A 25,053-nucleotide genomic window follows, 5' to 3' on the forward strand; every position below is an offset into this window, starting at 1 on the left:
TTCCAGTGCTTCAGCCATCAGCCTGCAATCAAATGAAATAACCCGGACAACTATACCGGGGTGGACAAACGATGGCCATGTTGTCAGTTGCCATAGCAACTGTCATTGTACCAAGTCTATGAGGCATTACATTTCCTTTTATATTGTTCCGTTTAATGAGGATTACCTTGCAGCTGGTCATAGGGATTTGGTTTTGTATCTGAGCAAAGATGAGAGTTCTGAAGAATTTGGGGTCTTAACTGGAAGGTTTTACAAAATATCAGGCGCTGTAGGGCTTCTTGTTCATGGAGAAACTGATTTCATATAACTCTTACATTGAGCATTAGCTTTTATCCTCAAGGAATACTTAAGAAACAAGAAGCATAGACGACTCCTGCAATTGTTATTATATACCTGCATATTAATACAAAGAGGAGAAATGAGAAAACTTTGCCTGCGGAGAGAAGTACTCCTACACCCCTCACCCATTACAGTCCCTACTCTCACCATATTCACATTTATGAAGCAGTTTAGTGGTGCATAATCAGGAAGGGAGAAGCCAGTGGTGATTGCAATGTTCTCACACTTCCTGTCAGATGATATGGGGAGGAAGTGGCTTTGACTTACAATGTCACTACTCTCTTCCCTATCTCACAATTCCTATTAGTAGATATGGAGCAACATCACGGTCTGTTTAAGGGGTATTATCCTCCAGGGTCAGTCACCAGCAATGTTAATTTGCCTTCAGAAGTCTGAAGATGACAACTGGAAACAATCAACACTATAACTGGTAATATTGTGCTTTTCTCCCGGCATACTCAAATGCCAGAGGAGTTAGTTGGATCAGGTAGCGTCCATTACCGCCATTCCTGCTTCTTGTAATGCCATGAGTGGGTTTCCTGCTAAGGATGCCCCTTCCCCATTAGTATGCAGACAAGCTGGCTATCTGTAGATTGGGGGGGGGGGGGGTTAAAACGATGAGTAAGGGGCACAAAGAGTGATGCTTAGGGGACATAGAGGCATGTCCTTTAGATGAAAACATGCCTCTCTATCCCATTTGTGCCCACTAAATCCAGTACACTTTAAGGCTAGGCTCGGGGGGGGGGGGGGTATAGTAAAATAGCTGTAAAGACTACCGCAACATCCTACTGTGCGGTCTACCAAAAATCAGACTGATGGCTCTCCAGTCCCTACTGAACTCTGCTTACCACCTCATTCACCTCTCCTCCTGTTCATCTGATGCCGCCTCTCTCAGCCAATCTCTTCACTGGCTAACTATTACCCAAATAATCCACTTTAAACTCCTCATCCAATTATTCAAAGCTCTACGTAAGTTGTCACCTCACATTTCCTCACTTATCTCCAGATAACATCCAACCGGGATCCTTCACTCCTCCCAAGAGACCCTCTTGTCCTCTAGCTTAGTCATCTCCTCTCACTCATCTCCTCTCATGCAGGACTTCTCGGGAGCATAAACTCTCCTTTGGAATGCTCTCCCAACAGCCTGTCTGTCATGCTCCGAGCCTGGAAACCTTCAAGCGTTCTCTCAAAACACACCTACTCAGACAAGTCTATAATTTGCTACAGGTAGCAGTGGAGGTTTACTGCTACATCTGCAAACCCCTGTGTCTCCTTCCCTAATGTCTCCCATCCGCTATCCTCTAGATCAGGGATGTCAAACCGGTCCTACGAGGGCCGAGATCCTCACACATTTTTAACACAACTCGAATTAATTGATGGTCCGGAATCAGGAAAGGTGTGGTCCATCAGGTAGAACACATTCCTCTCTTTCTCAGCCCATCCTAAATACTGGCATGGATCTGGCCCTCCAGGCCTGGAGTTTGACACCTGTGCTCTAGATTGTAAGCTAGCAAGAACAAGGACCTCCGTCTACCGTTTCTGATTCTGATGTAATTCATCATATGAACATGCACCAGTATTGGTGATGGCTCAAACCACACACCAACAATCTATGTATTTGTATTTCTGGATGTTATAATTGTATATGTATACTTACTCCCCACTATTTGTTTTGTACTATGTCTATAAAGATAAATAGATTAACAATATTTTACTATCAGAATTATCTATTAGAATTTCGGTAATCTGACCGATGTACTAACGGAAGCAAATACTCTGAGAATATCAGTAATTTGCCCAATATTCAATTAGCAGCTATAACTAGTAGAATATTGGTAATTTTACCAATATACTAATAGCAGCTATATGCAGCGCCTTTTTTACCAGGTACCATTTTTACATGCACGCAGTATAAATTCCTCTCACTGCAAATGTTTTCTTCTTATCTTTTCCATGAAGATTTGCTTTAAACTCCCTTGCATGTAAATCCTTACATTATTTATGGAATACAAATAAAATGTAAAGCTGAACTCTAGGCAAACAATAATCTGAGTAGATACTAAAACTCCTTTAAAGGGAACCTTAACTGAGGATTTAAAAAAAAAAAAAACAACTTACCTGGGACTTCTACTGTCCCCCCTGCAGACGTCCTGTGCCCACACAGACAACGCGATCCTCGGGTCCCCTGCAGCGAGCAAGTTTCATTTCCAGCAACTGGCCAGTCGGTGGCCACTGCCTCCATGTCCTCAATCATGCTTCCGTCACCGGGAACATCCTGCACATGCGCAGTACGAGATATTCTTGTACTGCACATGCACAGGACAGCGACTGGAGAGGTGCCACCGACTGGCCAGAAATGCTTCCTGTTTAAATTCTATATTCTTCTCTGGCAAGATAGAAAGCCTAAGGACTTGGCTTTGATTTGAACGAGTCATTTGTCCCCGAGTCATTGTAATGCACCATTCCTGACTTAGGCTGCTGTAACCACTTCTGCCCATTTGACACCCCAGAAGTGCCAGCTGTATATATAGATGTCCTGGTAGGCTGGGTAGCCTCGATTCAGTGTCTGTGGAAGCAGTAGGGCTAGGTGGTGGTTTCCTAGTTTACAGCCCAAATAAGAGATGGGATGTGAGTAGCCCTAGCAAAGCTAGAAGTCTCCCTGATTATGGAAGGAGAAAACAAATCCAATGGGCAGGTGTGATGAAGCAGTGGAGGCAGCAAGCATATATGCAGGTTCCTGAAGAGAAGAAATTGGCGTCACTTGGTTTCCATTGGCCACCACAGCGCCCTCTGCAGCCACGGTGCCTAACATATCATCTACATGTTCTGCAGCTGTGCCTGAGCCTCTAAGCATGTGTAACTTCTCCTTGGAACAGTCGACTCAACAATCGTGCAGCGGAAGGCATTGGCTGGCACTTCTGAGTTATCAGGGGACAGGAGTAAAAACAGCAGCCAGGCACATGGGTCACCCGGAAACTCCGAAAAAAGTGTATTACAACAACTCGGGACCTGGTGCAAACTAACGCCTTCTGCTTTCCAATGACAGTTTGATGTCACCAGGTGAGTAAATAGATTATGGCAGCCTCCTGTTCAAATTCTGTCAACGATATAATACACAAGTACAAAATAATCCATAAAAGGCTGGTTCCTTGCACCTTTCAGAAAGAAAGCAAAGTAGCTTTAATTTACTGTACTACACAAAGAAAAATAAACTGTTCTAATAGGACAGTTCAATCAACTCTTCACTTTTATCGGAGATGCGGTAGAATGACATACATGTTTGAAGGCACGTGGATACTCTAATAGATGAATTAAAAGGGTATACTTAACAGTCTTATTGGCTGTGCTAGCATGTTAAATGCAAGTAGAAAGAAAATGGAAAGGGAAATTGCTCCAGATGGGTCATGACGTAATATGAAACTCACGGAAATTAATTAAAAGAGATATTTGTAAAATATTGGCAATCATTCCAAAAAGATCCAAATCTGTCTGGAAATGTAGAAACATACTTTCGATTAACTGCAAAAATGGAGGAAAAAACTAAATTGCAACAGCATGCTTTTACACAGCTAATTTGCAAAAAAAAAAAAAGGCAACATTTAAAAAGTAAATTTTACAATCAGGATTCGGCATAAACTGCAGTTCTTTTACATTTAGAAAAGGCTCAGAATTAATTTATTCAAGATGATGACATGCCAGTAAGTTAAAATACAGCTAAAATAATTTTTATTGGAATAATATTTTAAAGCCACGTTTAGGCTGCTTTCACAGTGGGAAGTTACAGGCGCACGTTAGTGCAGCCTGTAACGCAGCCCACCGCACAGCAATGAAAAATCAATTGGCTGTTCACAGTGCCCACATTGCGTTACATTATAACGCAGCACGTCAAGTTAAAGTGCTGCATGCTGTGCGTTATATGCGCCTAGCCGCGTTAGATTGTTTGCACATGCTCGGTAATGTTGGAGGAGGAGGCCTCCCTCCTCCTCCTCGGCCAGCCACATGGCTAATTAATATTCACTGCACGGTGTGACGTGCAGTGTTTACTTCCTGGAGCGCCGCCCTGTGCGATGATTGGCTGGCGGGACCACGTGATGCGGATCATGTGGTCTCCGCATCCATTGCACAGAAAAAGCGCACCAAGAGCTGTATAACGTGGCTCTTGGTAGCGTCCTCCAGTGTTCCTGAAAAAACAAACAAACAAAAAGCTTTAAAGTGAACCAGAGACGAAGCATCCTCATGTATTTATCATATACTGTAGATCAGTGGGAACATTAGAGAAAACACCTACCCTGCTCTCTGTTTCATCCTTCACTGTTCAGCCTGCTTGTTATCAGCCCTGATAAAATCCCCGACTGAGTATTCAGTCTGGCTTTGCTCAGGAAACATTATATAGCCGAGTCTGTGTTCTCTGATGTCTTTTCAAGCCCAAGCCTGCCCCCTTCTGGCTCTGCTTTTCTGTTTTGTATACGTACAGTATCACAGAGAGCTGTGATGTGATGGGAGGAGCTGCTAACGTAAGGGTATATTGAAAAACTTTTTTTTTAATCTGCATTTGTTAGTCATAAAAGGTTTTTAGAAATGGTTATTTCATTTTGCACACAGCCCACTAATTAATATGCTTTTCTAATGAACTGTGTTTTGAATGGAGTTTTAGAAAAAAAAACACAAAAAAACGGCAGACCAGAGTGACGAAAATACCAGCTATAGCATTTATTTTGTAAAACCTATAGGGGAATAGGTTTATTTTGTGCCAAAGCATTCCTCTCTGGTTTCCTTTAAAAGTTATCCGAGGCAATTAAAAAATAAACAGCTTTACTTATCAGGGGCTTCTTCCAGCCCCTAGCGGTCACAGCCTCTGTAATATCACCAACACCCGATGGGTCCGCGTCTTTTGCATCGGCGTATACCCGCTCCGTGCGAGATTGCGTCCATGTTAGAGGGAGGGTACTGCGTCTGCAGTAACAGAAATCACTACTCCAACTGCAGTAACAGAAATTTTATTTAATCCCTTTATTAGGACACTGGGTAGGGCGTGGGCAAGGGGTTTTTATTTGTTTTTTGGTTTTTGGTTTGTTTTGTTATGCACCAAGACACCAAGAAGTGACAGTAAGATATGATGCCATCTAGCCGCAGTACTTGCCACAAAGAATTAAACTCTCAGAAGCAGGATTTGTCCTCACAAAGACTCATGAGGGCAATAAAAGATAAGGGGAGGAGCTTGGACAGCTGTTTCTCCAGTAAAATTGCCAGGTCATCTAAACAGTAAATGGAGCTAGAGGGGCATGTCGGCCACGCACTTTAAATATATGGCCTTGATTCATAAACAGCAGTGCGATAACAAAAATCTTGTCGGGAAAATACCGCACTCGGTATTTTCCCGGTCTGTGTGCTAATTCATAAAGATTTCCCCAGCTGCCCTTGGAGGTCGGTAAATTACCGCAGCCCATTGAGCGGTAGAGTAGAGCAGTGTCCCGATTCCCTCTTTGCCCTGCAGAAATGAATCACACAGACGGCTCTCTCTGGCTCTCCCACTGATGACTCAGACAGATGAGTCACACAGTCTTTCCCTGCCTGCAGAAATTACTCACACAGCCGGCTCTTTCCACTGATGACTCAGACAGATGAGTCACACAGTCTTTCCCTGCCTGCTGAAATGATTCACACAGACGGCTCACTGGCTCTCTCCACAGATGAATCAAACAGACTTTCGGATCTCTGCACTTTGCATTAATCAGAGCTGTCAGAGCTGTCGGTAACTTGTTAAGACCTCACCAGAGGTGTCGGTAACTACCGACAGGCTTACCGCATGTTGAAGGCTTTATGAATTGACATTTGCTGACAATTTACTGACATGTGTTGTCGGTAACTGCAGCCAAGTCGGTAATTTAGCTCCCTGGTCGGTAATGTCAGCTTTTCATGCGGTAACAGCCTTTATGAATTGACATTTTGCCAAGTGGTCGGTAAAGTCTGCTGTTTTCAGCATTACCGCATGAGGTCATGCTTTATGAATCGAGGCCTATGTGTTACAAAAAGAATAGACAACCAACGCACAAAATATTGTGCCATAATGATGAATACTAATCTACCATTCCAAATACAGTGCATCTTAAAAGTATTTACATCACTTCACTTTTTCCACAATTTGTTATATGATAGCCTTATTCCAAAATGGATTAAACAAATTGATTTCCTCATAATTCTACACACAACACCCCATAATGACAATGTGAAATAAAAGTTTACTTTGCAAATTTAATAAAAAAAAAAAAAAAAAAAAGAGAAAGCACATGTACATAAGTACAAGTAAGGTCCCAATAAGCACAGTGGCCTCCATTATCCGAGAGTGGAAGAAGCTCAAAACCACCAGAACTCCTCCAAGAGCTGGCCATCCATTTAAACTAAGAAGGGCCCTAGTCAGGGAGGTGAACAAGAACCCGATGGTCACTGTCAGAGCTCCAGAGGTCCTCTATGAAGAGAGGATAACCTTTCATAAGGACAAACCTCTCTGCAGCAAATCACCAATCAGGCCTGTATGGTAGAGTGGCCAGATGGAAGCCACTCTTCAGTAAAAGGCACATGGCAACTCACCTGGAGATAGCCAAAAGGCAACTGAAGGACTCTCAGACCCCGGGAAACAAAATTCTCTGGTCTGATGAGACAAAGATTGGACTCTTTGGTGTGAATGCCAGGCGTCACGTTTGTAGGAAGCCAGCCACCTCATATCACCAGGCCAATACCATCCTTACAGTGAAGCATGGGGGTGGCAGCATCATGATGTCGGGATGTTTTTCAGTGACGGGAACTGGGAGACTAGTAAGGAGAAAGGGAAAGATGAGTGCAGCAATGTACAGAGACATCCTGGATGAAAACCTGCTCCAGAGCGCTCTTGAGCTCAGACTGGGGCGACGGTTTATCTTTCAACAGGACAATGACCGTAAGCACACAGCCAAGATATCAAAGGAGTGGCTTTAGGACAACTCTGTGAATGTCCTTGAATGACCAAGCGAGAGCCTAGACTTGAATCAAATGTAACATCTCTGGAGAGATCTTAAAATGGCTGTGCACCAACGCTTCCCATCTAACCTGATGCAACTTGAGAGGTGCTGCAAAGAGAAATGGGCGAAACTGGCCAAGAATAGGTGTGCCAAGCTTGTGGCATCATATTCAAAAACACTTGAGGCTGTAATTGCTGCCAAAAGTGCACCGACAAGGTATTGAACAAAAAATTGTGAATACTTATGATATGTACTCGTGTTTTCTCAGTTTTTTTATTTTTAATAAATTTGCCAAACCTCAAGTAAACTTTTCATGTTGTCATTATGAGGTGTTGTGTGCAGAATTCTGAAGAAGGAAAAAATGATTTTAATTCATTTTGGAATAAGGCTGTAACATAACAAAATGTGGAAAAAGTGATGCGCTGTGAATACTTTCTGGATGCACCGTATTAAAAGAGTAGGATGCTGAACTAGAACTATGTCATTAACCACTGGTGGACCCTATGCATACACCCCCTAGTGACCAGGCTATTTCTTCCCTATTTAGGCCACTGCAGCTTCAAGGCCTCGCTGCAGGGCCATACAGCACACAAGTGAACACACACACACACACACACACTTCTGCCCACCTACAGCGCTTTCTGTTGCTGGGCTCTGATTGCTCCCCCAATGTTTGTTTCTTTTTCTATAAATATTTATTTATTTCTTTAAACAAATTTTATTCTAAACCCCCCCTCTTCTCCCCTGCCAGCCAATCAGCGAGATCGGCTATCATAGGCTTCAGCCTATGACAGCGGATCGCTTCCTGCCTCCAGAGGTAGAACGCAGCGCTGTACACTGTAAATAGATGGCGGTCTCACCATCTCACAGTCGCCACTGGGAGACTGCTGACGGAGCAGAGCTCCTGCAAAACCCCGCCCCAGGACTTGACGCCAATTGGCGTTAGGCAGGGTCTTGGGGCTGCCGCTGCGATCACGCCCTTCGGCGTGATGCAGTCGTAGGGTGGTTAAAGATGGCTAGATTTAATGCTAAGATGCAGAATTTAGGAAAAGCACAGAGAACGAAATGGAAACAATAACCAAAACAACTAATCTTTTTAGCAATACATAAACACAGCTTTTAAAAAGAAAATATTTCTGCCTGGAGTACAGATTGCAGTTCTCTAGGCGTAAACTTTAGCCCCCATTAAAGATCATACTGTGCATAAAAGAAAGAATACATAGCAACAAAACAATGTCATGAAATAGCCAGAGGCAGCAGACAACACTTAGTAATTATAAAGATGTTTCTATCTCCTTGAGCTATATCCTGCCTAGCAGCCTGAAAAGGGGCATGCATTCATTCATATTTTACATGGCTTTCTTGAAAAATAGGTTAGCATGAATTTGTTAATCAGCTTCATTGTTCTTACGTCCCCAAAATGGATTAAACATACAATTCCAACTCCCTTGCCAAGTGAAGATGCTGCATGCAGAAAAGCCGCATTACCAAGTTCATACAGTTGATCCAGAATGCACTATTCCCAGTGCACAGCCAGGCAACGCTCAGTTAATGGCAAGAGATTCACAGAAAACACACCTTAGGCTGTCTTCTGGCAAAATATCTTGCTATAAGCAAGTGAAAGTAATGACTTAAAGGATACGGAGCATGACCCAATCTCCTAAGTGTGATCTCTAAGATCTTATTACTAGTCTTGGGGGTGATTTACTAAAATGAGATGTGCAGTGCAGAGTACTGACAGCAGACTGTGCTCATATCAAATATCTTTTCATGCACATCAGAGGAGCAGCTTCTATTTGTTTTCTAAATTAGCCTGTAAGCGATTAGATCAATGAGATGAACGCAAGCAAAATATACTGTCTTTTTAGCTTACAACTCTGCAATTTAACTGAAATTCCACTTTTAGTGAAAAATGCTACACATATCAGTGCTCTACAAGAGTTTACAACATAATGTTATCAGAAATATTTCCAATTCCAAATTGCAGCCAGCTATGAATTTCCAAATGGACTGATGCTTTAATTGCACTTCTTTGCCAGCCTGAAATCTGTACTCTTTGCTGAATACGGACAACCCAGAAGCTTCCTGTCTAGCTCCTTGGGTAATCAGATACACACAGTAGGAGCTCGTTACCAGTTTTCCATGTGTAGAGCACTGTAAAGAGACTTCCATGTAAAGAGACTCTGTAACAAAATGTTCAGCCTTATTTCTTCTATCCTATAAGTTCCTATACCTGTTCTAATGTGGTCTGTCTTACTGCAGCCTTTCCTAGTTGCACAGTGGATGTATTATCTCTGTTATATAATCTAATCTTCTTTCCTTTGTCAGCTCTGTCGGGCTCAGGCACTCAGGCAGGAATGTGCTGCTCTGCTTGTGATAGAAGTTATACACCCCCTCTCCACGCCCCCTGCAGGCTCTGTGTGAGTCACAGACTGAGCTCCTCTCAGCCTATCACAAGCTGCTTAGCAGCCATGTCTTTTGTTTGTAAACACTGCCTAAAACTGGCAATTACAAGCCAGGATTGCAGCAGGGAGTGGCAGAAACAGCACAGAGGAGCTCAGGAGAACATAATGAATAGAATGGAATGCTTTTTATTGTAAGAATTTTAGAGTACAGATTCTCTTTAATGTGGTAATCTTAAAAAAAAAAAAAAAAAATCATACTCTACCAAAAAAAAAAAAAAAAAACTGCTATATTAAAGAGACATGTCTATTTTTGTTTATTGATGATACTACAAGCTAAGTTCTTCACACTTCGATGAATTGCCAAGTTCTCTTCGCATGCACTCAACAAAAAGGGAGAAATAAGAATTGTCAATCATCATCACAGAATTTTAATGGGCTTTAAGGCCTGGAACCCACTGAAATCCGCAAACGCAAAACGCAACCGCTAGCGTTTTGCCTGAGCGGTTTGCAAGCGGATTCATGCGAGTTTTCGGTCGCGTTTTGCAACAGTGTATTTTTTTCCTCAGCGGTTGTGTAGCATTTTGCGTTTCGCGTTTTTATCCTGATTGGTCCTGTGAATTATTTTTAATTTTGTTCCAGTGTTCTGAACCGCAAAACGCTAGCAAAACCGCTCAGTTTAGGTTTTGCTGAGCGTTTCTGCTAGCGTTTCAATACTTTACATTGAAGCGCTAACGCTCCCAAAATGCTGCAGGTCCTGCGTTTGCGTTTCTGGGAAACGCAAACGTTCCTGTGAAAGTTGCCCCATCCATTAACATCAGCTGAGCGTTTTGGCAAAACGCTAGCGTATCGCAGCGCTGCCAAAATGCTCAAAAAAACGCTCTTGTGGGTTCCAGCCCTCAAAGCACATACTGCCAGGTTTATGGGTTATCCTATCCCCACTCCAAAACACTCCCTGCACCTCTGCAGAGCTGTAGATGCAGTGCTTGCTATGAAAAAAAAATCTCTCAGCAGAGGACAAAGGTGGGCTGAGTCACCTTTGCTCTCACACGGAAAGGGTGGCTAGTCCCACTTCACAGTTCCTCCTTAACTACCTTGAGAATGTACGGGATAGGAAGAAGAGTTTTGACAGCGACCAAAGGCCAGGTATGTCCAAAACAACATTGCAATGCCATCTCGACAGGAAAGTAGGACCCAGCCAGCCAGATATTTTCAATATATTAATTGCAATAACTATAGACATGTATTGTACAACACAATCTAATGTGGCAATGCAGCAAGGTGGAAAATGATCAGCATTATGTAGATGTTAATGGTTTACCACATGTTTAACACATGTTCTTTAACCTAATTTTTAATAAGAAAAAAATAAAAAAAGACATGCATGCCCATTGGACAGGTGAGACTAAACTGTAGCTTTTTGGTAAGTCGCATCAGCTCTAGGGACACAGATGAAAAAGATAAAGCTCTCAAAGAAAAAAAATATACCTGTTGTGAAACAAGGAAGAGGGTTGTTAGTGCTACTTTGTTTCATCTGGCACAGGGGCCCTTATTCAATTCACATTTTCTCCTAAGTTTTTGTCTAGGAGAGAATTCTTCATCTTCTGTTTAAAATAACTTCAGGACTCTGAAATTGAAAAAGTAACAAAAAGTGAAAAAGTATTGCTCAAATTATTTTAAGAATTTTCTGGCTTGCTGGTGGTGAACATACTTTTTCACCTACTATTTAAATACTTTTTTCTATTGCAGAGTGCTGAAAAGTTATTTTTAACAGAAGATAAAAAATATCCCAGGAGAAAACTTTGTGAATAGGATCTGGCCCTGGGTGTCTTGAGTTTAAGAAAGAATGAAAATGAAAGCCTATGAAGACACTCTGGAGCAAACTGTACTGCCCAGTGTGTGAAAGCTCTGCATTAGTCACAGATTATGAATCAGACAACAGGATAATGACCCAATACACATAGCTGAGACCACCTACCAATAGCTAAAAACAAAAACGGACTATTCTGAATTGGCCTTCTATGACCCCTGATTTGAATCCCAGGGGAAAGAAAATGAATTGTGCAGTCTGGAGACGGTATTCTTTCAACCTAACCAACTCAGGGATAGTTATGGCACAAACGGTTTGTGGCGAACGTTACATGATGTTTGCATTTGCTCCCCATTTTAACATGGGGCAAACACGGACCTTTTGAATGTTCGTCTGCAATCAATTTGTGCCATCACTACGAGTTTTCTGAGGAACACTGTGCCCAGCTACCGGCTTATAGGTGAAGAAGTCTGTATTTAATTGTCTATAAGCTACAGGAATTGATATTAGCAGCAGTTGCCTCTAAAGATTGTGCAGCAAATATTAGGGTAAAGATCCAAAAAATATTGTCCATGCCAATTTCATTTGTTAAGATTTTATTTATTTTTTGTTACACACAGAAAAAACAAGTGGGTGCTAACCACTTTTTGTTCCAATTAAAATAAAAAATATTTTAATTAAACATGGTAAAACACTACATTTGAAAACCAACAAAGCTCCTAGAAGCCTGAAACTGATTTATTTTCTATTTTTTTTGTCTGGACTGAACAGTGGATTTGGGAGCAAAATTGTATCTATAATCAGGTACTTATACAAAAGCAAGAATCCCTGAACAGCAGCACCGTAGCTATATGTGACCCTCAGCTAACTGTTATTGATTTCACTGGCACTAAGCTCTGCTTTCAAGAAAAAAAAAATCAGTTCTGCAAAAGGGGAGGAAAATCCACACTGAGCATGTTCCCTCACACAGTTAAATGCAAATGCTTCCTTCCCCAGCTGTATTGCTAGTACCTCGCTGTTTGCATAGCTCATACGCCACCTACTGCAAAAGCTAGCTGACAGCTCATGCAATGCTGGCAGCATTTTCATTCCATCATTGTGGCAGAACTGAATACGGCTCTTTTTTATTTTCCTTTCAAACCAAACAAGAGCAAGGCCAGCTAGATCTGGTGGCACACTGTTGCACAGGATGGAACGCAGAACCAACAGACGGGAGAAGGAGCACGATGACAAATGCCACAATTCCGAGGACGGGGAACAGAGCGCAAACTGCAAGACGGCTCTCGTCACACTTAATGTCGGGGGATATCTTTATATCACACAAAAGCAGACCTTGTCCAAGTATCCAGACTCTTACCTTGAAGCAGTGGTGAACAAGAAGATTTTCTGTCCCATTGATACAGATGGACACTACTTCATTGACAGGGATGGGCTATTGTTCAGGCATGTGTTAAACTTTCTCCGGAATGGGGAACTCTTGTTACCTGAGGGCTTCCAAGAGAACCAGCTCCTGGCACAGGAGGCAGACTTCTTCAAGCTGAAGGCACTGAACGATGCAGTGAAAACCAGATGGGAGAAGGAGCAGCAGGCAGCCAGGGAGACTACTTTCCTGGAGATAACAGACAATCATGACCGGTCTCAAGGGCTGCGCATATTCTGCAACGCTCCCGACTTCATATCCAGGATCAAAGCTCGCATCGTCCTTGTATCAAAAAGCAGGCTGGATGGATTTCCTGAGGAGTTCTGCATCTCCTCCAACGTTATTCAATTTAAATATTTCATCAAATCGGAAAATGGGACGCGCCTGGTTCTCAAGGAAGACAACACTTTTGTCTGTACCTTGGAAACACTTAAGTTTGAAGCCATAATGATGGCACTCAAATGTGGGTTCAGACTTCTGACCAGCTTGGACTGCTCAAAAGGGTCAATTGTTCAGAGCGATGCACTTCATTTTATCAAGTAATTGCTCTATCACTAAACAAAGGGAGTCGAGCATGCAGCCAAGCTTCATTACACGGTAGCAGTGGCAGCAGACTGGCGAGACAAAGCGCACCTAGCAAGAGAGGAAGATCTGCTGTCAGTTACTATACAAGAGACAGTGGTATGTACATTGAACCTGAACACGAAGTTCTCCTGATGGTTTTATGCTGCATTCAAACATCTTCCTTATGTGCGAGTCATTGACTCATGCTGTGAAGAACATGGGCACTGTACATACAAGTGTTAAACGATCTGTCCTCCCCACTGACATTCACCCAAACAGTGTAGCTGAAATGTTGTGTGTACCGATGGGAATAAAAGCTACACACACTGCTGTACAGAGTTACAGACTCTCTCTCCAAATATTAAGCACAATCCTTCAGCTTCAGCACAATAAACTGGATGTGGTGGAAACCATTTATTCTCCGACCACAGTTAACTAGCATTATATCACGGCAGGCGTGTTTGACAAATCAGATAATGAACACTCCTTTGGAGGATGATTGCTTTTCAAGGCTGCTTTGTTTTCCGAATACGCCAGACAGCTTGAATGTGTAAACGGTTTACAAGATATGAATCATTTACAAAATACTTTTTCTGTGCATGAATATTTAGGGTCATAAAATGTTTCTCTGTCGGTGCATGTTTACACTCAGCTAGTTAAGGGTTAGTTAAGGTAAAACATGTTACATTGTAACATTTAAGAACTGCACAATGAATGGACAACACATATCCCAGGTTTCCAACAGCCAAGGTTCCTTGAAAACTAACTTTTTACTTTTTGTGGTCTAATTGTTATTCAACTATTACTGTAGGGCAGGCTTCAAAGTCTGCAGCTTTTGAGCTGTTCTATTGTGCCAAAAGAGCCATGAGTAGGTTCCTAACAGCTGGAGAGCCAAATCCTATTGATAATGTTTTGCACTGATTGAAAAATACTTATCAGATATTAAATTTATTTATTTGCACAGTAATATTATCTAGCAAGTGTTATTATGGGTAAACAAAAGCAAGTATGATAGATCTGTCATTTTTTTTACTCTGACTAGGAGTTAAATAAACAATATAAGTAAAATTGACGTATTATATGTAAGTATGCATGATAGCAGACAAAGTGCATAACCCATATTTTCCTGTTTTAAAAACAACCAGTAGCATGAACCATTTACTGCAGAGATTAATGATAATCCACACACAAAAAAAAAAATACGAGCTGAGAAATTAAAATACACTAAAGCAGTAAAAACTTGTCTTCAAGTTCTATCAAAAGTGGATTGATTTGCACATGCAAAAAAAGGTGCAGTCAGTAAAATCTTAGCAAAAAGAATGAACTACCTGTATGAATATCCTAACACTAATAACCGATAGTGGAATTGGAGGCTTGGAAAACAGAGAAATGTACAGTAACTGTGCTTTTCTCTGAAGTGCAGATTTGGTGTTGTACAGTATTATACACCATCAGAGGGTCTTTATCATTGTCCTTGCACATCTCAATATTACATTACCTGTAACCTGACACCTGATGCAATATCAGATCAGTGATGCTGACATCTTTTGTATTGCTTTAAGGACACCTGAAGTAAGATAGATATGCCATTGATTTATTTTCGTTTAAACAATGCACATTGCCTGGCTGTCCTGCTGATCTTCTGTCTCTAATACTTTTTGCCATAGACCCTAAACAAGCTGATGCAGATCAGATGTTTGACTGAGCTCTGACTGGATTTGCTGCATGCTTGTTTCAGGTGTCTGATTCAGACTCTACTGGGTGCATTAAAGATCAGCAGGATGCCAGGCAACTGGTATTGTTTAAGAGGGAGAAAAAAATATGACATTAGCCTCTCACTTTAAAAGTACTTTAATGCAAACCAAAGCTAAAAAAGGTGTTTATCGGGTACAGCTACCATGTTGATTAGAATAAAGCTGTCCTCAATTTGCTCAATAACAACCAAATATAAATTGAGGCTAGGTTTGCAGTGGTCAGTTGCATAATAGACATGTTATAATGACTGAACTGCAATGGAGAATGGGCATAGACTTTAATACAATCTGCAGGCAGCGAGTTTGAATAATGTGATCCGTTATAACACACTACTGTGAACAGGCCCATAGAATTGTATGAGCAGTGAGCTGACATGCAGAATGATTCTGCAAGAAAACTGAGCACTGTGAACTAGCTCAGAGCGCCCATTTTTAGCAGATTTTCATTACATCACCTCAACTGCACTTTCACACAGATCAAATAACGAAGAATTTTGCTCTCTATCCATTTATAGCAGGTTTTTTTAACCTCCCTGGCATTCAATTTACCCAGGATTTCTGTGCACAAAGTGATAAAATTAATTTTTATAACTTTTTTTTTTCCTGTAACTTGCCAAAATGTGTCAAACAAGGGTCTAGTATACAGTGCAGGACAGTATTTATGTGTATGCACGTTTATACTGTTCACAGCATATTTTGTATGGACGGATAATCTGTCAGTACCGCTAGGGAACCTGAAGTGAGGGATATTTGGAGGCAGCCATATTTATTTACTTTTAATCAATACCAGTCGCCTGGCAGTCCTGCTGATCTCTATTGCAGTATTGTCTGAATTGCACACCTGAAACAAGCGTGCAGCTAATCTTGAAAGATTTTTGGCAGAAACATTTGATCTGCAGGCTTGTTCAGTGTCTATGTATAAAAGTGTAATGCCTGGTACACACCATACAATTTCTAGTCAAAAAAACAGTTGGAATGGATCATTTCTGACAGGTCTGATCTGATTTCTGAGAGATTTTCCAGTAACTTCTATACAAAATCTATCAGAAAAACGAGCCAAAATCAGACAGACCTATCAGAAATAATCGATTTGACTAGTCTATCTGACAGAAAATTGCATGGTGTGTAACAGGCATAAGAGGTAGAGGATTATCAGGACTGCCAGGCAACCAGAATTGTTTAAAAGAAAAAAATATGTCAGTCTCCATATCCCTCGTTTCAGGTGTGGTTTATGTTCTTAGCCCTTTAAAAATTCAGATATTTCTCATTTCCATAAATGAAATGTCTCCAGCAATCTAGAATTATGGATTATTCAGGTACATACTGTACTTTGCATGCGATTGCCATTAAGGCCAGCTATGGTCAAACTTGATTTTAACTATGGATTGCTTCTTAAAGGGGCTGAACCTCATCCAGGTTTTTATAATTGCCTAGGACCACTTTCAGGAGAATTCTTCACACGCACTGTCTACACATTAAAAATGTGTTCAACAGGGGCAGAAAGTGTAAATAAAAAAGGGCTGGACAAATCTCAGAAGCAAAGTGGTCAAAGTACAGCTGACATGCACATTTTAAGCTTTACTGTGTGCAATTTTAACAGAAGTGGATCCTGGATTGAACAAACTGGCTCCTAGTTTCTGTATTTATTTGTGACTTTAGGGAATGTAAATTCCCCTATGTGTGGTACTATGGGCATAACAAAGCATATACTCTGCAGGTTATATTTCATGGCATGAGCAAATGCTATGTGAGATCCATGTGGCTGCATAAGTTAACCAGAAACGCCCTGTAGAAAGTGTTTGGATAACGTAGTCAGTTACGATGCAGAGATGTGAACATGCTGATGCAACTGTATGGGTAGTGCATTCACATGCAGCAAAAAGCAACTTGCATAGTGTGAACTCATCCTATATTTTTTATGATAATGCATAGTCCTTTTGACAGCAAAACCATAAAGACTACCTAGCTCACACTAAACATGTTTCAGTCGTAGACATGTTTAGGTAATGCTAGGATAGGACAATGTACACATGTGCTTAGCAGAACTTCAAATACGGATCGCATCAGTAATGTAATATAAATGTATAAACGATTTACTTTATGGTATAAAATACAACCTCACAGCCACTGCTTACTTAAAACAAAAATGAGTGCCATCCATACATGTATCCAGCACTTGAAAAGAGATATCAAAATGAGTGTACAAGTCATTTTACAATTGTTTAAATAGTAGGGTCAATATCAAGAGATCAGCACTGTATGGGTACCCATACATCTAGGGACTTAGCAGCCGATCGATCATCCGTTTCGATAATTATCGATTCAGATGAAAATCTGCGTTGCCAAGTGCATGCCCAATCGATGATGCGACCAATTTCAGGCCGAGCATGTCGATTGGACATGCCGCAAGATGTTGAGCCGCCGAGATTGATTGGGTGCGCAACGTTATCAGCAAGCAAAACCGAGACGAGCGTTGTTCCTGCAGTGTATAAATGCACGTGTATGTGTGCATTTATACATTTGTTTACTAGCAGTATAAAGACACTGTAACAGCTTATACTGTACACAATGGTATTGAACTGTCTTATCTTAAAAAGATTGGGGGAGGGTAAAATGGGTAAAATAAATAATGCAAGTATACTGTATTATTGATCAGGGAACCATTATTGGTTATATTAAGCACACTTAAGAGTCAGTACACTAATATTTTAACAGCAGAGCACACAGAATAAAAACGACTTTATTCACATAATGTTAAAAAGAGCTATCAATAATATACTACTTTTACATGCACATAACCCTATTCAGTACTAAGTGCTGAAACAACCACGCCCTGCTATCACTAACACACTTAACTGTGATTTTCTCCTGAGTAATTAAAACCACTTCCTCCAGAATTCATTTTTGAAAGTATTTCAGACACTACAGACAATTAAATTACTGTATAACCCATACACAAGGTAAGCAGCACAGCGGGTGGCAAAGTAATACTAAATACACTTTTGCGGAGAAAAAAAAATGGGTTTTTAGTTCAGCTCCCAGTTTCATTACGTATGTGCCAAGCATTACTTTGGTTTTATGTGCACATAAAATAAAACAAGCCTCCGACACAGTGTATCCTAGAGAAAAATGCAGATGAGACTGTTCAAGTTGGATACCAATGAGTGGATTAATCCCAGTGCTGAAAAAATCGATAAGGCGCCAACTAATGGTATAATCTGTTTTGCACAACTGTACCCGAGACGTAACCTACTGGTGTATTTATACTTACCTGGGGCTTCCTCCAGCCCCATGAGGTGTGTGGGCTCCCTTGCTATACTCTCTGGCCGCTTGGTTCACTTCTTATTCCTCCCGGTAATCTGGCCAGTCGCGGCCAGTTGTGTAATTCTGTGTACGCGCTAACCAGCCGCACACGCACCCCCGCTGCACTCCTGTGCCTGGGAGCGTTCTGTGCCTGCGCACTAGTACTGCGCAGGAGTAGAACACTGACTGCGGGAGTGAGACAGGAGTGCGCCCCAGATTACCGAGGGGGATAACAGGAGAATGGAGCCGACGGCGAGGGAGTCCACGCACCTCATGGGGCTGGAGGAAGCCAGGTAAGTAAAAATACAACTGTAAGTCACGTCTCTGGTTTCCTTTAACAGACACAGACAAAAGCAATATAAGGACACAAAGTGTAGGTAACTGCAGGTCAAGAACAGTATATAAGTGTTCATTTTTGGTTCTGTACCATAATTCTTTCCAGTCCTAGCAGCTCTAGCGTGGTTCCGCGTTAAGCATGGCTACCACCTGAGGGAAGAAACTGTTCCTGTGCCTGGAAGTTTTTGTTGCAACTGACCGGTATCATACCCCTGAAGGCATAAGTTGGAAGATGTGAAGAGTGAACAGTGTGAAGGGTCAGAGGCAATCTTAGCTCATGTTCGCGTAAAGGTCCTGCAGGGAAGGGAAGCCACAGCCAATCAGTCTTTCTGCTGATCGAATTATGCGCTGCAGTCTCACCTTTTCTAGTACTGAGCAGGAGCTGAACCAGACAGTCATATATGGATGTCATGATGGATTAAATGATTGCAGTACAGAACTGTACCATTATATTTTGTGGTAGGCCAAACTTTTTCAGCTGCCGTAGGTGGTACATCCTCTGTTGCGCCTTCTTGATGATAGTGACAGTATTGTTATCCCATTTTAAGTTGTTGGAGATTATGGCTCCAAGCAATTTGAATGACTCTACTCAGGTCACTGTGAGTCAGTTTATGATTAGGGGGAGGTGTGTGTGTGTGGGGGGGGGTCTTAAAGGACAACACTGTAACAAGAGGGAAATAGAGGCTGCAATATTTATTTCCTTTTTAAAATTACCAGTTGCCTTGCTATCCTGCTGATCCTCTGCCTCTAATATCTTTAGCCGTAGACCCTGAACAAGCATACAGCAAATCAGATTCAAGTTTGCTGCTGCATTACTACAAGCCTGTATGCCGACTCATCCCCATTTTGTATGAGACCAACTACTGTTGTGTAATCTGCTAACTTCAAAACCTTCACGGATAGATCTGTGGAGATGCAGTCATTGGTGTACAGTGAATAGAGCAGTGGGCAAAGCACATAGCCCTGGGGTGCTCCAGTGCTGACTGTCAAAGAACTTGAGGTGTGCTTCTCAGGTCTAACCTGCTGTCTCCTGTTGGTCAAGATATTGGTTATCAATTTGCAGATCAGTTCAGGTATGTTTAGTTTGGAGAGCTTGCTGTGTTGCAGCAATGTTATTATGGTATTGAATGCAGAGCTGAAATCTATGAATACATTTCTGGCATAGATTCCTGGGGAATGGTGTACGCTACGAATGCATACAGCAGTACGCTGTGTGCAGCAATGGATGCATGGCCGTTTCATCCAATGGCACAACATCTGGGCAGCTTCTCACTCCTGCAGAAAGGAGGGGATTTCTTAATACACTCATATCAAATGTACTCTGAACAGAATACACAAAGTGCATACTGTTGCTAAGGCTGCAAAGCAATTTGTGCTTATGGTAAGTTTTGCAACTTGGCTGCGCAATAAAAAGTTAAATATAAACACTAAACTGCAAAAAGACTAGTGGAAGGGGTATATAAGTTTGTGGTAATTTTCATGTTTATTTAAACAAAATTTCCCTCTGAAGGAACCCTAAAGTGAGTAGATTATGAATGTTTTGAAAACAAAAAATGCCAGTTGCCTGCCTGTTATGCCTGATACACCATGCAATTTCCCGACAGATTTCGGGAAAACATTTTCAACAGGTCCAATCTGATTTGCTATCGATTTTCTGATCACTACTGTACAAAGTCGATCAGAAAAATGATCTGAAAACAGATTGGACCTGTTTTAAATTATAGTTTTGACCCAAAATCTGACGGAAAATTGCATGGTGTGTACCAGGCATTAAACTGATCTCTGGGCTCTAGAAGTTTGTGAGGGACCAGTCTGCAACAAGCATGTAAAGCCAGTGATGATGAAGCAGAGTCAGAATGCCTCAACTGCACATTGCTAGGTTTCAGATTCATAAAAAATTAAAAAAGGTGAACGATCATCATAACAGGGGAAAAAAAAATATATTTTTTTTTGTTGTAATTTTTTTTTCAAAGATGCTCAACAAATGAAAAACCCAGGACTCTACCTGGCCTTGAGTGGCGGTGGGTTGAGTCCTTTGCATTAGTAATTTTTTAAAAGAGTGAAGGAAATGTTTCTCAAGTCATGCTCCCTTGTCCATAATCACAGAATCTCTATTGTATCTTTGTTCCAAGGTGATCTCCCTTGGCAGCTATTATGTACACTTTACATTGTACTCTCCGTTTCAAGTAGTTTGCAATACGATGCACTTCAGCTACGCGTTATTACAGAAGATCGTTCTTGATCATCTTGTGCAAAAATCTAGCATCTCCACAGCCATCCTATGACATCATTTAGTTGGTCATCAAGTCAAACAAGCTCTATCTTCCCATATTATTTTTCTTGCCACCAGGTACCAGTCAGTGATCTTCTGATTGTTCTTCCCCCTCCCCTCTCCATAGATCAGAGCAGGATCCTCAGGTATGGCCAAGCAGTGAGTCTCTACAACCCTTATTTAGAAAACTGTCACTCAAATGATCACTCACTTGGTTACAGTGACCGAGATTGAGCGTCTGAGTACAGATTTTATCAGGCCTGTTTTATGTCTGTCTGCACTATAATATTGCATTGGTTATCTGAGAAAAAGTCATTTTGAAAGCTTGGTTTCACTAAAATCACAAATTCTCCTTTCAAATTGGTGAAGGACAAGTCCTGAAAGGTCGCAACAACCTAATACAACCTGTATAATACCTTATACAGTCTTCGTGAAAAGCTCTCAAGTTAAATCATATGACTTGTCTCACACCAGAAAGGTAGCAGACCGTTTTCTACAACAGACATGGTGACGGGCCCAATGTTAACATCAGGGTAAGTTACACATTGTATTCTATGGTGACGGAGCACAAACTCCCAATCTGCATGACTTTTCCAGACGATGCAGGTACATGGCATAGATAGTAATGCATGTATGACATGTCCATTACAACGGACACCAATGGATGTGGAAGAGCACTGCGTAACCACTGTGACCATCAACATCAGGAACCTCGGCAAATGTGAACCAAGCCTAACACTTAAAAAAAAATGGAAAGTGTTAAGCAGCACACAAATATAAGAGGAAGTGAACTATACACAAAGCCAAATGTGAGAACCTTCAGGGCATGAAGCTTAATGACAATCCCTCTAACGGAAAAACTCAGATCATCCAAGCATTGCAGTTTTTACAATGGAGGGGAGATTGAGATGGAAGCAAACATTGCCAGGGCCAAATCATATATGGGTAAGATTTTCCAGTCTGACAGCTTTCCCTGTCCCTCCTCAGTTCCTCTTAGATTGGCACCGTCTACAAGAAGCCCACAAATACAACAGCTTTCCTAATAGGCAAGCAAATAAAGGAACATTTTCATGGTTTACACCCTGCTGCTGTGACATACCAACTATGCTGTAGCAGAGATTTGTAGCAGTTATAATATACATCTATCACTAATTTAGTTTGACTAGATAAACTACTACTACTCCATATATACATAAAGCTACACATACATGCAGGAGGTAACCGCTTGCCAAGGATCACTGTACACACGTGCTGCTAGGCTACTACGCAGGATTTACCCTGAAATGAGGAATGGGGAGGATGAGCAAGAGGTGCCCTGCTGTCAGCATTAGCCAGAACTACAGCATCAATGATTGCTGAAAAGTAAGAAACAGTAAGAAACCCACTAGGGCCCACAGTGGATTGTAACAAAACAATCACGGACAATTGCTTCAAGGCAACAAACATCTACCAAGTATACATAAAATACTTTTAAAAAGACCAATGTGGTCATCAGGTATAAACATAATGCAGCAGATGTAAGTGAAATCATCTATAGAAGATGCATTACTCCAGACAGTGTAGATCCATTTAATAGTGTAATTGACCCTACAGCAAACAGCTTTTTATCTTATGTTTCCACTTAATTTACACAAATACAGTTACAAGAAGCACTATTCTGTCCTTAAAATACAGTCTGCAGAAATGAATTCTGATCACAGGGAACATTTTTCTCAGTTACACCATCTGCAGCTCTGCCAAGTGACAACCCGGGATGACAGTTTCCACTACCTTCATCTGTGATGCAGACATGTCTCAAATCATCCAGCGCTTTCAGACAAGAAATCACAATAATGAAACTTAACACGCAGCAATATTTACAGGGAGTAGTAGCACAGCCAGAAATGCAGCAGCATCCGCTGAGACACAATGACTTCAAGGTTTTTTTCTATCCGTCACAATTGGTTCACACTTGTTAAAAAAAAAAAAGTATCCGTGCTGCCGGTTTTCGGCCCGAATAAAAATTGGAGCCACGGATACCAATGTTAAAAATAGAGTCAGTCTTCACCCCCTCCCCCCCCCCCCAAAAAAAAAAACCCTGATCCGTCTGCGTTCCGGGGGATCTGTTTTAAAAAACTGAACGGACGGTCCGGATTTGCAGGATTTTCTTGGACCGCACATGGATCTGGACACACGTAAGTGAAAAGGAGTGGTAAACCAGATCCCCCTCTACACAGGCAGCTTTGGACACAGAAACTGATCTGTTTTCTGTGTAACAGCCTGTGGGTGGGGAGGAGTCGCCATGCTGGAGGGGTAGCAGCGGGTGGTGGGACACCCCCTCCAGCTATTTGAGCAAAAGTTGTTAAAAGTGGTTTAAAATGTATAGGCAGCGAGCAGGGAATCTTACCTTAACTTCCTCCAATCTCCGCGTCACTTCCTGCAATGCTGCCCTCCGAAGTATAGAGGGCAACATTGCAGGAAGTCAAGCAGCGAGCAGTGGAACGCAAGGAAAGACTGCACACTTCCCCACTTGCTGCCTATACACTTTAGCAACTTTTAACAACTTTTGCTCAAATAGCTGGAGGGGAGCAGGGACCCCCCTCCCCACCGACATCTGATCCTCCCCCACCCACGGTAGCTTTCCCCTCCAGTTCAGCTCCGTCTTTTGCCGGCAGCAAAATTAGTCACCGATCACCGCTGTATCCATAAATCACATTACGGCCTATGGAAGCACCCAAATGTCCTCACCCGAACAACGCCCTTCTTACCTGGTTTGAGAAAAACAAAAAACTCATGCTGAACTCTTGGATTGCTCCCTGTAAAATGTGTAACTGAATATCTACATGTTTAAAGTTTGCTACACACTAGAAAAACAGAACCTGATCTATTGCTTAACTAATAGTCGCTGCATGAAACACTGATCAGAGTACGTTTCAGTGGATCAGTTTTGGTCATGATTCATGCAGTACAATGCTGCTGGTCTGCTGCCTCACACCACTTTTATCAGACATTCTTAGCTGCTCCTCAAACATTTTCCATTGATTCAGGGTACACAAGGCATTTTAGGCAGGTTCAAATAAAATAGTCAAATCTTATCTGTCTTCAGTGCAGAATTGAAGAAACTAATATGGACTTCAGGAGTTCCATCGCCAATTAGAGAAAAGTTATGCAGTGGTCACTGTAATACTTAAAGTGAACCCAAGGTGAGAGATATGGAGGCTGTCATAGTTATTTCCTTTTAAGCAATACCAGTTGCCTGGCTGCCATGCTGATCCTCTGCCTCTAATACTTTCAGCCATATACTCTGAACAAGCATGCAGCAGATGAGGCATTTCTGACATTATTGTCAGATCTGACATGATTAGCTGCAAAGGGCTGTGGAGTCGGTACAAAAATCATCCAACTCCGACTACTCAGTTTATTGAAACCACCGACTCAGATGCCAGGTACCCAAAATTGCTCCGACTCCTCAACTCAAACTCCACAGCCCTGTAGCTGCATGCTTGTTTCTGGTGTTATTCAGACACTACTGCAGCCAAATAGATCAGCAGGACTGCCAGGCAACTGGTATTGTTTAAAAGGAAATAAATATGGCAGCCTCCATATCACTCTCACCTCGGTTTCACTTTAAGGAGCCCTCGAGGTCGTAATTCTGTGATACAATGGGTTTCAAAAGTATTCGGCCCCCTTGCACTTTTCCACATTTTGTCACATTACTGCCACAAACATGCATCAATTGTATTGGAATTCCACGTGAAAGACCAATACAAAGTGGTGTACATGTGAGAAATGGATCGAAAGTCATACATCATTCCAAACATTTTTTTACAAAAATAACTGCAAAGTGGGGTGTGCGTAATTATTCGGCCCCCTGAGTCA

General features: G+C 41.7%; 2 protein-coding genes across 2 annotated transcripts in view; one reads left to right on the forward strand and one right to left on the reverse strand.

The window, feature by feature from the left end:
- GTF2F2 (general transcription factor IIF subunit 2) overlaps positions 1–25,053 on the reverse strand; it is a 268,355-nt gene that overhangs the window by 158,004 nt on the left and 85,298 nt on the right. The window lies entirely within an intron of this gene.
- Positions 12,556–14,598, forward strand: KCTD4 (potassium channel tetramerization domain containing 4). The gene has a single exon (XM_068265220.1). The coding sequence runs from the start codon at positions 12,736–12,738 to the stop codon at positions 13,507–13,509; it is 774 nt and encodes a 257-aa protein (XP_068121321.1). The 5' UTR covers positions 12,556–12,735; the 3' UTR covers positions 13,510–14,598.

Source organism: Hyperolius riggenbachi, chromosome 2, assembly GCF_040937935.1.
Source record: "Hyperolius riggenbachi isolate aHypRig1 chromosome 2, aHypRig1.pri, whole genome shotgun sequence".
Taxonomy (NCBI): Eukaryota; Metazoa; Chordata; class Amphibia; order Anura; family Hyperoliidae; genus Hyperolius; species Hyperolius riggenbachi.